The sequence below is a fragment of the Gymnoscopelus microlampas genome, assembly GCF_963454915.1.
Source record: "Gymnoscopelus microlampas genome assembly, chromosome: 18".
In the NCBI taxonomy this organism is placed as follows: domain Eukaryota; kingdom Metazoa; phylum Chordata; class Actinopteri; order Myctophiformes; family Myctophidae; genus Gymnoscopelus; species Gymnoscopelus microlampas.
Window position 1 is genome coordinate 37879879 of NC_139955.1, and position 15979 is coordinate 37895857.

A 15979-nucleotide genomic window follows, 5' to 3' on the forward strand; every position below is an offset into this window, starting at 1 on the left:
ATATTTTGGCAGTCAAATACATATCATTTTGGGTGGTCCTTGAGATGAAAAAAGTTTGAGAACCACTGATTACAGCAACATATATATTTTTTCCAACAAAACGTTCAATAAACTGTTCGTAGAATCCCCCAGAAGCAAAGATTTGAATAAAAAAAAAAATCGCTTTAAAAAAACATATATATATTCAAAGATTTGCACAAATTTTCACGAAAAAAATAAAATAAATAGTAGATCTACAAGCTCATAGCGCGGTACTCGGTGCCGCGCTATGAGCTTGTAGATCTGCTATTTTTGAATAGCCCAAAGAAATAAAAAAAATGACACAGGTACGTGCGTTCCCGGTCTTAATGGGTTAAAAAGGGCTCTCTTGCGATGGGATGCTTCAACAAGTCTCCCAACTCTGGACTCAATGACTTCCCACTTCATTAACAACCACTACTTCCACAAGTTTGGAGTCAAGCGGAAACCTCGACGGAGAACTCAAGGATAAAGCACACTCCCCCGAAAAGGAAGAGTGGTAAAAACTTTTTACCACCTTTACCTTTTTACTAAAAAGGTATGGAATGAATGAAAGAACGCGATAAAACATGATTGAAAATCACCTAAAAGGCTGCCCCGGCAGCTGACTTGGTAGAGCGTATATATACTGTATATATAGGCCAAAGTCTCTCTAACTCACGGTCACTGTCAAATAAAGCAGAAAATAAAAAAAGCACCTAGAAAAACAGCTGTACTACTTACTCTGACAATACATATTGCCAATACCACCACTGCGACAATACAACAGTGCCTGTGTTCTTTTTTTTACACAATAAAACCATTACAAAATATATATATATTCCCGTCTTAAATATATATATATTCCCGTCTTTGAATCTGGCTATGCTGTAGGCCTGTCAAAAAAAATCGATTCATGAATAAATCGCGATTCTTAACACATTGACTGCCAGAGTTTTTTCAGAACAGTCTGTAGCCTCTGCCAGGGTTTTGCCATGATTTTGGTACCTGTTCGCGTAGCCACAGATTTTTTTCCTCCAGTATGATTGATCCCCAGATGGTTTCTAATCACAGATGAGATTCAGGTGTGGTTTCACAAATGTCAACGAGGTCATTTTGACCTCGTTGACATGTGTTGTTTGATGTTTCAATATAGCTCAAAACCAGTAGTTTTAAACCAAAAAACAAAGTGAATTGTTTGTCCGTTTGAATTTTAACATTGAAGTGAATGGAGCAGCAAATCTTCGAACATTTCTAGCTCCTAATCTGTTCGTAATTCGACAAGGGTTGAAATTATAAAAAAAATAAAAAATAAAAAAAATAAAAAAAAATTGAAAAAAATAAAAAAAAAATCCCTTTTTTTCAAAGACGTATATATACGTCTTTGGCGGACAACAGCTGATTGTTAAAAGACGTATATATACGTCTTTGGCAGCTAATGTGTTAATGCCACGATTTTAAAAATCGAATCAAAATATTAAAATCGATTTTTTTATTAAAAAAAAAAGAAAAAAAAAAAGATTATTTTTATTTATTTATTTATAAGTTAGTACCTTTTTCACTGGCACTTTGTCTGAAATCAATGTCAGAAAGACTGACTGACATGATCTGGCTGCATTGAAGTGTATGATTCAACTTTTCATGGTTTATATTATATTAAAATGTTCTAGTATAATTAAAGCAAAGTGATTTGGGGTAGAAAATCGCAATAAATCGCAGAATCGAATATCAATTAATCGCAGAATCGCAATTTTAATCGAATCGGCACCCTAGAAAATCGCAATAAATCGCAGAATCTAATCGAATATCAATTAATCGCAGAATCGCAATTTTAATCGAATCGGCACCCTAGGAATCGATTTTGAATCGAATCGTGAGGTAAGTGAATCGTGACACCCCTACTATGCTGTAGGAGTTTCAGTCAAACTAGGCTGGCCCTAGCGTGTCTGATATCTGGTCTAGAGGGGGCGGGTTCAAAATCTCCGGAGAGAGAATCCGTGGGCTCCCATTGGTTCACCGATATGTGCGCCCGCCCCCTCCCAGGGTTGCCAACGGGGGTGGAAAACCGCGAACCAGGTAGGATGTGTAAATGACGTCAGACCTCGGTGCTCCATAGTCACTCCCTATCATCATAGCCTAGCTATGTGTCTGTAATTCATGCTTACTTATCATTTAGATAGGATTGACGCTAGGTACGTTGCTTACTTGTTATTGTAGTCATTTTTTAGTACATACATTACTTGTTTCCTTAGAACTCTAAATTACTTTGACCTGTTTGTGTTTGATAAAAACATCTGCTAAATGGCTAAAATTGTGAATTGAAAAATGTACCATTATGGAACAAGTCTATTTTGGTCTGTCTCTTGGACATTATACTACCAGACCAGCTTGACCCGACCCGAGGGCAGTGAAATAACCCATTAAGACCGGGAACGCATCTGTGTGTCATTTTTAGATTTCTTTGGGCTATTCAAAAATAGCAGATCTACAAGCTCATAGCGCGGCACTCGGTGCCGCGCTATGAGCTTGTAGATCTGCTATTTTTTTAATCTTTGAAAAATTGTGAACATTCGTGGCAAAATCTCGGATTATACATTTTTTTAAAGCGAACATTTGTAAAAAATGTTTAGTTCCAGGAACCCCCAGAAGCAAATATTTGAGTTGCAAATGTCCGCCAACAAAAAGAAAACAAATCAAATATTTGCACAACTTTTCATGATTTTTCAAAAATAGCAGATCTACAAGCTCATAGCGCGGCACTCGGTGCCGCGCTATGAGCTTGTAGATCTGCTATTTTTGAATAGCCTTACAAAATCAAAAAAATGAGGCGTTCTCGGTCTTAAAGAGATAAGACAGTGTGGGAAGAAAGGAGAGGTTGGAGCCATGCAGGCTTTGGAACCACCAGGCATTGTGTTTGCCTAGTTTTACCTGGCCAGAAAGAGAGAGAGAGAGAGAGAGATGGAGCCTTCGATGGCAAGCCTTCGATCGTCAAATCCCCCTCTAATGAACCCTGCCGAAGGGCTTGATCCTGCAAAGCTTGGTCAGGCCCACACACACACAACACACAACACACACTCATCTCCCACTGGTAACTACTTGCTACGCTCTGCAGACTCTGCTGGCCCGTTCGTCTGTATATTGGTAACACAGAGGAAACCAAACACAAAAGGATATTCCATCTCCGCGCGGATGTCATCCAGCCGATGGGACAGTTCAATAGAGTCTTCCTCCTTGTTCTCGTTGAACACCTTGAGCTGGATGTCCAGCTCCTCTGTCTCCTTCAGCTCCTGTAATTACATGGCAAATGGGACAGAAATGAGAATGGATACATCATGTAGCTGTCCGGCAAAACAGCTACATTTTTGTAGCTGTTTTGCTCCAAAATGCTAATGGAGTTACCACTTTGGAGCTAACTCCAAAATATTTCAGGAAATGACTAAACAAAAACAAAACAAAAAGTGGAGTTGGGAGGTTTCGTTCATCATTGATAAGTGCAGATAAATGGACCTCCAAGCTCACAATGAGGTTGGAGGTCAAAAGGGGGTGGAGCCTGGAGTCAGCAAAACCAGCTAACTCCACCCCCTTTGGTGGAGTTAGCTGGTTTAGCAAAATGTTTGAGGATCCAATGGAGTTAGTTGGTTTTATCAGAAGCACGTTTTAAATCATTTTCATTGGTTCAATATGTTTTTAATCAACACACAGATGTAAAGGGTGTTCAATAGCACTGATTTATGGAATAAAAGAATAAAAAGGAATCAAGAATGTCGACATTGTATGTCTTTAAAAGCCCTCTTCAAGCAAAATATTTAGTTCGAAATGCAGCACTCGTGAAATTCGCACTGACGCCCAAATTTGAATGGCTTGTATTAGAGTAATAGTTATTTTTTTTTAATAAAATAAATGGCGTAGTGACTTTCAAAAGGGTGAATTACCAATACCCAGCCACTTTAAAGTCTCACAGTGTTTTTCCCCCCAACACCATTCCAGCGATAATGGCAGTGCGGCAAAGTGTTCCAACGTTTTAAAATGTACGCCGAGATCTACTAAATTACACACTGATACACTTATGTACACAGAGGCGTCCTCTGCTAATTTGCTAGAAGTCAGGAGTAGACCGTTATGATCCTTTTTTAAGTGTTTGAACACAGATGGCTTTCTGTACATTGCCGTGAACTAGTTAGAGTCTAGCATAAAAGTAGAATACCAGGATATTGGTTTTCCCTGTCTGCAGCTGTAGAGGGGAACTGGGGAAAAACCAAGATGCCCTGAACCCTCTTAACCCGTTAAGACCTGGAACGCATCTGTGTCACTTGAGATTTCTTTGGGCTATTCAAAAATAGCAGATATACAAGCTCATAGCGCGGCACCGAGTGCCGCGCCACGAGCTTGTAGATCTGCTATTTTTGAAAACAATCTTGAGAATTTGTGTAAATCTTTGAATATATTTTAAAGCGAACATACATTTTTTTGAAAAATCATGAAAAGTTGTGGAAATATTTGAATTTTCCCCTTTTTTTTGCGTACATTTGTAACTCAAATCTTTGATTCTGGGGGTTCCTGGAACTAAATATTTTACAAATGTTCGCTTTCAAAAATATATATAATCCAAGATTTTGACACAAATTTTCAAGATTTTTCAGAAATAGCAGATCTACAAGCTCGTAGCGCGGCACTCTGTGCCGCGCTATGAGCTTGCATATCTGCTATTTTTTTTGAATAGCCAAAGAAATCTAAAAAATGACACACAGATGCGTTCCCGGTCTTAACGGGTTAACTAGGTATCCCCGAATGTACCGGTTGCTGCACACCTGTTCTTGCCACAGGGGGCTGTGGGGGGGTGGGGGGATGGGGGGGGCGCTCTTTACCACTTCTCTATGAATCACCGCCAGTGGAGTTTACAGACGGAGACAGGGCCAAATGTAACCCAATTTCTGCAGCTATCAATCACCGGCCCAGTGTTCTTTGGGCCCGCCATCTGTCTTAACCAATGCCGGTTCGGAAAGGGAAATGGCACACAATGCCACCGCAAAAAAAAAGGAGGGGCGGGCGGGCAAGGTAGCATGATGATCGGTCCAAGAAAACTCTCGTCAAGGACTACACAGGAACAAACACAAATCCCTCTTTTCGTCTTTCACCAGAGTTTTCACTTTTTTTCTCCATCATCGCCAATCAGCTCCGCCCGTCTCTCCCGAGTATAATTCATAATTAGATGACGCGGCCGTCGGCTTAACCCATTAAGACCTGGAACTGTGTCATTTTTAGATTTGAGCTAAAAAGCATTATTTTACACTTTGGCTATTCAAAAATAGCAGATCTACAAGCTCATAGCGCGGCACCGAGTGCCACGCTATGAGCTTGTAGATCTGCTATTTTTGAAAATTCGTGAAAATGTGTGGAAATCTTTGAATATATATTTTTAAAGCGAACATTTTTAACTCAAATCTTTGCTTATGGGGGTCCCTGGAACAAAATATTTTGATGGGGGTCCGTGGCCAAATACATATAATGTTGGGGGTCCTTGACATGAAAAGGTTTGAGCACCACTGATATAGAAACATACGTCTTTCAGAAAACTGTTGAGATTTAGGAGACATGTAGAATCGGCTTCAGGTCTCAATGGGTTAAATGCTCGCATTAAAAATCCGGGAACGTGACAGTTATAAATGACTGTACAACGGGACTCTTTCATATCGGGGGGGGGGCAGAAATGAAGATAATTAAAGTAATGAAAGTAATAATCAATGGGAGCAGCCGGGATGACTTATTAACAACTGGCACCGTGACACGTTCACCCTCCGCGCCGCAAACGAGGTCTTGAATGATGAGTGGGTGCTTGTTTGCCTTTGCCTCGTGTGAAGCCGTGTGGGCTGATTGATAATGATGCCAAGGCTGAGCTGTGTTCAGCGAGGTGATGCCTGGCGCTGATGCGAACTAGAACACATGCCGCTATAAAGTAGGTGACATGCGGACACGGCACAGACGGATTAGCCTAATAGCTCACTCTTTCAAATGGATATTCATATATACTGTATGTATGTATATAGATGTTCAATCGTAGACAGCCAACAGAGCGATGCGGCATAATATGGTGCAATATGTGAGTTCAGTATCTGAGATTGAGATCGTATGGTACTACTGATGGCAGTGAAAGGGGGGATTTATGTGCCTATATTTTTACCCATGGTTCATGGTGGCATTTCTAAGACCTCACAATCAATCATAGTATTATATTAATAACTTACTCCAAGTTTGTGTCTTAGCTTGAACTAATTGTATACTTAATCGTTTTTTTTTTTCTCCTATATTTGTGACTGTGATAATGTACCCAGAACACAGATGGTTAGAAAGGCCTCACCCTTGTGGTTCCAAGATTAACAGAGTAATATGCATACATTATAACAAAATGTGTGGATAAGCAGGCAAGCAGACACACAGACAGACAGGGCCCCTGCCACATTTCATGCAGGGGCCCTGAAAGTAGTGATTCTATACAAGGTGTTTGTTTAGTTTTTTGTTTTCTTATTAGTTTTGTGTCACTTTGTGACACCTTTTTCTGTGTTGTTTTCACCTCGTACAGTATAGAATTCTGCATGTGCATTGCTGTACTTCAGAACAGTGGTTCTCAGAGTCCAGGGACCTCCAAGGGTCCTTGAGGAGTTTCCAGGGGGTCCCCAGCTAAATTTCTATTGGAAATTTCTAAATTTCTGTGGCTTAATGCATACAAAACTGGGGGTCCTTGAAACATGTTATCTAGTTGAGAAACACTGCTTTAGAGCACAGTGTGCATGTGAACACGTTTAGTATGGTGTTTATGTCCACAGTTACTCACAGGTAGGATCTTCTTGAGGCCACATCTCAGGAACTCATTGCGCAGATGTATTCTGAAGTCCAAGTCATCGGGGGAGGTAACCAGGGCATTAATCAGCTGCATGCAGGCCGCCTGTGGGACAGATAAACAGGTAGACACACACACACACACACACACACACACACACACACACAAATGTCACATACTTTTGCAGAGAGCGTGGATGTGAGATGATCATTTGATTCTGTTTTAAGTCATGTTGCCTCTGCGTGTTGTAAATGTGTTTTCGATTGGAGCTGAAATTGAATTGAAACTGACTATTGAATGTACGGTGTTATACCGTAAGGAAACATGAATTCGGAGGAGAGGAAGCATATTGCACCCATGTGGTAACGACTTGGTTATCGGGTATGGCTCTGAGAGCAGTGTTGATTTCGTCGAACGAAAAAATGTCGACTACCTTTTTTCACTGACGAAAACGAAATAAAAACTAAGCTACGATGACTAAAACTAAGACTAAATATATTGACAATTTTGTCAACAAAAACCTTGACTAAAATGTTAGTGAGGGACTAGTGGAGAATGAGATCCAGTAGAACTAAAATACAAGTCATTTTATGCTTGGTTGCCGCTCGGGTGTTGCGCTCCGAAAATAGCAGATCTTCAAGCTCACAACGCGTCGCAGCGCGACGCGTTGTGAGCTTGTAGATCGGCTATTTTCAGCATGCAACCAATTGTAAAATCAGCCATTACGACGCCATCAAGGCAACGCCCAGAAATACATTTCGGTCGACTAAAATGCTATGATATTTATATTTAAAAACAAAAACAATTCGGGTGACTAAAATATGACTAAAACTGCGTGGGAATTTTTCTCAAAATACTATGACTAAAACTAAATCAGAATTTGATGTCAAAAACAACACTGCCCGAGAGAACGTTTTCTGCCCTTAGCATGGAAAGGTGGAGCTAGAGATTGGAGGTGTGGTGAGTCCATCGACCAGATGTGCATCATTAACCCATTAAGACCTGGAACTGTGTCATTTTTAGATTTGAGCTAAAAAGCATTATTTTACACTTTGGGCTATTCAAAAATAGCAGATATACAAGCTCATAGCGCGGCACCGAGTGCCGCGCTACGAGCTTGTAGATCTGCTATTTTTGAAAAATCGTGAAAATGTGCACAAATCTTCTGAATATATATATTTTTAAAGCGAACATTTTTAACTCAAATCTTTGCTTCTGGGGGGTCCCTGGAACAAATTTTTTTGATGGGGGTCCACGGCCAAATACATATAATTTTGGGGGTCCTTGACATGAAAAAGATTGAGCACCACTGATATAGAAACATACGTTTTTCAGAAAACTGTTGAGATTTAGGAGACATGTAGAATCGGTTTCAGGTCTCAATGGGTTAATTGATTTATTGGCGAAGGGAAGCGGTGCAGGGGGGCGAGGATAAGGGGGGGGGGAGAAGGGGAAATCACTGATGGGTTTTAACAGCCTGTAAGGCGGCACAGGGGAACCGGGGGGCCGGGGTGAGATGGAGTGTTCCTCTCAGACAAGACAATCGATAACAAGCTGAAGGATTCTCATGATCGGCATTTGAAATGTTGTCTTTGAAAACGTTGACCCATGGCATCTCTGTGGATCTGGATGTTTTATTGAAAAGCCACAGCCTTGCCGTCGTCATGCAACATTTATCCACGCTCTGTGGCATCTCTCCGCCATCGCACCTTTTTGCATTGTCGTTTTAAATACAACGTGTTTCGTTGACGCTTTTGCCCCGAGACTGTGGACTCACTCTCACACACAAACACACACGCACACGCGCACACACACACACACACACACACACACACACACACACACACACACACACACACGCATACATACACGCTCGGAAATACAGCTGCTATAGTCAGTGGTGGAAAAAGTACTACATTTTTTTGCTTAAGTAAAAGTATCAATACTGCAATGTAGAAGTACTTGGTTACTCGGTAAAAGTCCGGAATTCAAATTTTACTTGAGTAAAAGTACAAAAGTAGTGGCATCAAAATGTACTTCAAGTGCCAAAAGTAAAAATACTAAAATGTTTGAAAATAGCGTTGCGATGCGACGCGTTGTGAGCTTGTAGATCGGCTATTTTCAAATAAAGTGGTTAATGTATGTTTTATAACGTAATACTTTATACCTGCAGAGTAACTAGTAACTAACAAATAATTGTAGTAAAAGTACAATATTTGCCTCTGAGATGTAGTGTAGTAAAAGTAAAAGTATAGACAAATACGTAAAAGTACCTCGAAATTGTACAGTACTTGAGTAAATGCACTTCGTTACTTTCCACCACCGGCTATATTCTGCGATTCTTGACCTAGTAATGTGCCGTCACCCCCCTTTCTCCCTCCCTCTCTCTCACTGCCTCCCTTTTAGTTCCAAAGTTAGAGCAAGGTGTTCTGTCTTCCTCGTTTTAAATAAATAAAATAATATGTTCAATATGTTCCACCATGCATTCAGTTAATTATAACACTATACCACACATCACTTTGAAGGGACGTTGCCTTGTGAAGGCAGAATAACAGCCATATGGAGTATGCAACGTTCTGGTCTGTGTGTGTGTTTGGGTGTACGGTATGTTGAATCACAATACTACATCAGCGGGACATCAAGGACGATTGTTATGCAAAACATGTAAAATAAAGTTGTTTGTGTTTTACATATACCTGCTGGCTATGCATAATACCAATAATACTTTATTTGTGTCTTATTTGTAAATCACTTTCTTTTGTTCACCCAGGGTAGTAGCTGAGCACAAGTGCTCATTTTCAGCAACGCCCGGCACATAGAAACGCACAGACACACACACACACACACACACACACACACACACACACACATTAAAACCTGGGAGCTGACCAGTACAACCGCAGTCTTACAGTTAGCCACTGAGCAGCTCCTCTGGAGCAGTTGGGGGTTCAGCTGTGCCTAGCTCAAGGGCACATCAGTGGTGTTGGGGGAGGGGCGAGTGGTGATCATACACTTCCCCTCACAGATTTTTTTCCTGCCTGTCCGGGGGGGAATTCGAACCGGGAACCTCTATCTAACCTTTTAGCCACCACTGCATGGCCCCAAAAAGTCTAGTTGAAGGTGTTTCGCAGCACTGAAAAAAAAAAGAAGTACGATACACAAATTGCCAAAAAGATGAGTACCGGCAGCCACCTTGCAGCTTGACAGCAGCTTCCGATGTGCGGCACTATTAGCCCTTTAAGACCTGGAACGCATCTGTGTCACTTCTTGATTTGAGCGAAAAAGCATTATTTTACACTTTTGGCTATTCAAAAATAGCAGATATACAAGCTCATAGCGCGGCACCGAGTGCCGCGCTATGAGCTTGTAGATCTGCTATTTTTGAGAAATCGTGAACATTTTTGCAAATCTTTCAATATATATTTTTTTCAAGCGTACATTTGGAACTGAAATCTTTGCTTCTGGGGGGTCCATGGAAGCATATATTTTTAGATGGGGGTCCGCAGCCAAATACATGTCATTTTGGGGCTCCTTGACATGCAAAAACTGATATTATAGCAACATAATGTTAAAAAAAACAAAAAACTGTTAGGATTTGGAAGACGCAGAAGCAAAGAGTTGCACAGATGTTAACTATTTTTCAAAAAATAGCAGATCTACAAGCTCATGGCGCGGCACTCGGTGCCGCGCTATGAGCTTGTATATCTGCTATTTTTGTATAGCCAAAGAAATCTAAAATGACACAGATGCGTTACAGGTCTTAAAGGGTTAACAACATCAACTGCTAACAACATATGTTTCCTCTGCGTCAGTCAAGTCAAGGTGCTGGTGTTGAGTGTATATGCCAGTGGTGGCAGGCAGGCAGGCAGGCAGGCAGGCAGGCAGGCAGGCAGGCAGGCAGGCAGGCACCTCCAGAAACACGGCAGACTTCAGGTTCCAGCGAGGCATGGAGGCCTTCAAGTAAGATCTGAGCACTGAAGCCTGACATTTTTTTTTTTTTTTTACCCACCAGAGGTCTGGTGGTGAGACGTACGGTGAAAGAAACCTCGCGGGAATCTTCACAGGACTTCATCTGAGTGGCGAGAGCGCCATACAGCTGTTGAAAGATTCCCTCTCTTCTACCGGCATGCAGATTGACACGCACATCAAACACACCCCGAGACACACCTCAGACAAGACGTCACAGGCTAAAGGGGGAGCGCTTGTTTTGATGTGTGTGTGTGTGTGTGTGTGTGTGTGTGTGTGTGTGTGTGTGTGTGTGTGTGTGTGTGTGTGTGTGTGTGTGTGTGTGTGTGTGTGTGTGTGTGTGTGTGTGTGTGTGTGTGTGTGTTACCATACTTGTGAGGGGCCAAGTGTCCCCACAAGTGTAGTAGAATTTGAGAAATAAACATTGCGAGGAGGACCATTTAGTTAGGAGTGAGGCTCACAATTACAAAACGATTCAGACTGGGCTTAGGATTAGGCGTTTAGAGGTTAGTTTTAGGGGTTGGAGACGGAGTTATGTCAATTTATACTTGCTTTCCGTGCCGGTGTCAAAAATAGTCGATCTACAAGCTCACACCTTGTCGCGGTGTGACACGTTGTGAGCTTGTAGATTGCTTCTACAAGATCTACGAGCTGGTAGATCTGCTATTTTTCAGCTATTTATGACTATTTTCAATGTCGTCCTAAAGTGTTGATATCCTCACAAGAACAGTACAACAATACAAACGAACGTGTGTGTGCGTGTGTGTGTGTGTGTGTGTGTGTGTGTGTGTGTGTGTGTGTGTGTGTGTGTGTGTGTGTGTGTGTGTGTTGGGGGAGGGGGGAGTGTTGTGATGATAGCTAATATAAAGTTTTGAAAGCTGGAATGCAGCCATAGGGCATTTCCCAACAGTATAATTAGAAGTGGCACCGCCGGGATGGTTTTAAAGTTGGGATGCTGGAGTTCTCTCTCTTGTTAGGCAGCAGAGCACAGCCTGAACCACAACAAAACTCATTTTAATCACATTAGCAAAAGTCCCAGGCCCAGCACCCCATCGCAGGTTTTAGCAACAAAAAAAAACACACACACTCACAAAAAAAACAAGCCTATTAATTTCTTTGAACTCTCAGCATCAGCAAAGTATTTTAATTTACTTCACAATTAGCAGAGCTCCGTTTCATTAGCAGGATTTTACAAAAAAGGAAGGAAAACAACAGCAAATCAAGTCCCAAAGAATGTGTACCTCCTCCCCCCCCCCCCCCCCCCCCAATACACACATCTTTGTCTCCTCCGCGAAAAAAACACTAAATCAGAAGAAACGATTATTCCACAGTGTTGTGTTTTCACCGGAAAAAAAAAAACATGGTTCAAGTTAGATTTTTTTTTTTTGTTGATTCTTGTTTTCCGTTGGTGGTCTCCCATGGTGACGGATACTGGCAAAAATAAAGACAGCCGTGTTGCATCGCTGCTGCCCTTTCCCCACAAGGTCCTTTGAGACTGTTTGAGTAGAGACTAAAATGTTAAAGAAAATAAAAATAGGGGGGGGGTTGGGGTTGGGATGGGGCATTTGCAAGAAGTTGCAAGAAAAGTGAGAAAGATGCAGAGAGAGAAAACCTTAACCCATTAAGACCGGCGGGAACGCCTCTGTGTCATTTTCAAGATTTCAAGATCTACAAGCTCATAGCGCGGCACCGTGTGCCGCGCTATGAGCTTGTAGATCTGCTATTTTTGAAGTAAAATCGTGAAAATGTGTGCAAATCTTTGGATAATGTATATATTTTTTAAACTGAACATTTGTAACTCAAATCTTTGCTTCTGGGCAGGGGGGTCCCTGGAACAAAAATATTTTGAGATGGGGGTCCGCGACCAAATACATGTCATTTTGAGGGTCCTTGACATGGAAAAAAGGCTTGCGAACCACTGATATTATTTACGTTTTTTTCATAAAACTGCTAGGATTTAGAAGACATTTGTAGAAAATATTCGCTTTGAAAAAAATATCAAAGATTTGCAGAAACTTCCCCAAAATAAATAGCAGATCTACAAGCTCTATGTACGCTTGTATGTCTGCTATTTTTGAATAGCCAAAATAAATAAAAAAATTACACACAGATGCATTCCCGGTCTTAATGGGTTAAAGGAGATGAGCACCTCTCTGCCGTGTTTATTATTATGTTCCGAGCGTCCGCACGGAGAAACGGTAGCGGGGTTGGTGCTGCTGCCGCTGCTCAGTGAAGCAGGTGCTGTTGATTAAGCCATTCTGACCGGGAAAGTCATGTCATTTATTTTATTTATTTGGCTATTCAAAAATAGCAGATATACAAGCTCATAGTGCGGCACTGAGTGCCGCGCTACGAGCTTGTAGATCTGCTATTTTTTTGGAAAAATAGTGGAAAATGTGTTAAAATCTTTGAATATGTATTTTTTAAAGCGAACATTTTTAACTTTGTTACAACTTTTGAAGGGTCCCTGGAACAAAATATTTTGATACAGATATACAAAAACTCAGGATTTAGAAGACATTTTGTAGAATCCCCCAAAAGCAAAGATTTGAGTTACAAATTTTCGCTTTAAAAATATATATATATATATTCAAAGATTTTCCCACATTTTCACGATTTTTCTAAAATAGCAGATCTACAAGCTCATAGCGCGGCACTCGGTGCCGCGCTATGAGCTTGTATATCTGCTATTTTCGAATAGCCCAAAGAAATCTAAAAATGACACAGACGCGTTCCAGGTCTTAATGGCTTAAGGCAGGGGTGACGGGGCTCCTCGGTGCATTTCAATGGCCCTGCCATTGGGCTCTGCCTCTGTCGGGCAGGTAAAAGGTGCTGGAGGTTGACAAGCGGGACACCGGCGGCAGGAAGAAGGAGAGGTAGAGGGGGGGGGGGAATATGCGTATTGGAAAACCGACAGGGGGCCAAGACACAATGGGCCCCGGAGTGACACGACTGTCAATTTCAATCTGGCCCCCTCGCGTCAGACCAGACGACAGGGCTTTTTCGAGACGAGACGCTGTTTGTGTGAGTGACACTGAACTTGCTTCTGTCCACTGCACACGGCGGCGCCGGCGTCTCCTGTTGCAGGTTTCACGGAGACTTTTGCCTTCCTATTGCATGCTGTACTGTGTGTTCAGGTGGTGTTATATTTTTTCTTTTTTTTTCCAGGTTGCTTGTTGCAGCCCAATCTGGGAACCCATCGCCAAATAAAAAGGAAAAACAGCGCCCTCTGCTGTTTTTTACTCTTTCACTTGGCTCTGGGGGGAGCTAAATGGAGCACCCGTGCGCAAGGAAACCAAGGTTTTTGGTCTGCCCTCAGCGCTCCACTTCCGGTGGTGCGCTTATGTTTTCATTTCCCACTAACAATATTTCTACACGGAACACGAACACCACTTCTCCCAGAGAACATGGATCGTTTTGGTTATAAGCCCACTTGTTTCTATGATGAAAGAGCAAGTTGAAATGTGAATATCTTTCCGTGGTTTTGTCTGCTCCTAGGACGCTATTGTTAAATGAGTTTCGGTTTGTTTTCAGTGGGAAGCGAGAGCACAGACAGTAAATCCCGCCCACTACTGTACATTTGATTGGGTAAGGCGTGGCCTGCTCCCTGATCTGAAGGCACGCCCACTTGTAGGCCAGTGCATACACGTTATGACGAACCCCCCCGACAGATTCAAGCGGAGAGCAGAATCTGTTCCTGAGAGATAACTTGCAGCCCGGTCTAGGAAGAGACTGATCAACTACTCAACACTTTCTAGTGACCTTTTTTATCATTGGCTGTCCTTCAATCCTTTAAGACAATGGGGAGACTTCCCAGAGACTTCCCCATACTCTGAACGACGGTTGTCCTCCCATGCTATGGGATCATAGCCCAGAATTCTAAAAAAAAGTGTGGTCGTCACCACCAAACAAACTATTGACTTGACTGCTCATACACACACACACACACACACACACACACACACACACACACACACACACACACACAGCGCCGCCTCCAACAACGATTTGTTACTCCGCGAGTGAAAGGGTACAGGACCACGGTTCCATTTGGTTCCGTTCGGGGACGCTGGAGAGGGCAACCTGGTATTACTATGACTGCGTCATCATTTCTTGTTTATTTCTTCTTCAGAAATGTAAAATTCAAGAAAGAACAGTGAACACACATAGTGATTATAACGACCATTATATTATTCGCTGCATTTTTGAATACTGACAGAAGCTATTAGTTGTGATTAGTGTTTAACATACTATCTCCTTTAATCATTTGAATATAAAGGATTCAATAAAATGTTGAGGGGCCATGTTGAATCTATATTTTATTATGATTATTATTTCATTTTGTGTGTTTTTTCGTGCTGGCAAGTGTGTGTGTGTGGGGGCTAACCTGTAGCTGCTGCGCATCGTGGTTCTCCAGACCCTCCACAATCGGAGCAAATCTCTCTTTGTTGTTCCTCTCTGCAGCAATTGTCATGGCGGCTAGAATCTTATCCAGGCTAGAAGGAAAAAAAGGGAGCAGGCAAACACAAAAGTCAACAAACACTTTTATCGCCACACTGACAGGACATTTACTGACAATTTTCAGCTCAAACGGCATGTGTCTTATCTTCCCCGAGTGCCTTGCTTTGGCCATTTACTCGGCCCGTCCTTGGTCACTCAGGGCCAATTCTATTCCTCTCAATCTCTTCGTATGCAATCCTGTCCATTATTGCCATCCAATTTTGCCATCCTTAGACTGCGTTGCTAAGGTGACGCTAGACAAGAAAAGGCCTCTAACCCATTAAGACCTGAAGCCGATTTTTACAAAATGTCTTCTAAATCCCAACAGTATTCTGAAAAACCTATGTTTCTACTGTATATCAGTGGTTCTCAAACTTTTTCATGTCAAGGACCCCCAAAATGATATGTATTTGAAAAAATATATCAAAATATGTTGTTCCAGGGACCCCCAGAAGCAAAGATTTGAGTTGCAAATGTTCGCTTTAAAAGAATATAAATATATTAATTTGCACACTTTTTCTCGATTTTTCAAAAACAGCAGATCTACAAGCTCGTAGCGCGGCACTCGGTGCCGCGCTACGAGCTTGTATATCTGCTATTTTTGAATAGCCCAAAGTGTAAAATAATGCTTTTTTTAGCTCAAATGAAAAAGTGACACAGACGCTTCTTCAGGTCTTAATG

At 41.8% G+C, this 15979-nt stretch overlaps 1 protein-coding gene across 1 annotated transcript in view; it reads right to left on the bottom strand.

Moving 5' to 3' along the window:
* The window catches only part of diaph2 (diaphanous-related formin 2), an 824520-nt gene that overhangs the window by 562242 nt on the left and 246299 nt on the right, over positions 1-15979 (bottom strand). Inside the window, exons 10-12 of the mRNA XM_084041781.1 lie at positions 15186-15294; positions 6827-6937; positions 3171-3284 (exon numbers count right to left, since the gene is read on the bottom strand). Of these exons, the coding sequence (XP_083897907.1) occupies positions 3171-3284; positions 6827-6937; positions 15186-15294 (334 nt within the window). The remainder of the gene's footprint in view (positions 1-3170; positions 3285-6826; positions 6938-15185; positions 15295-15979) is intronic.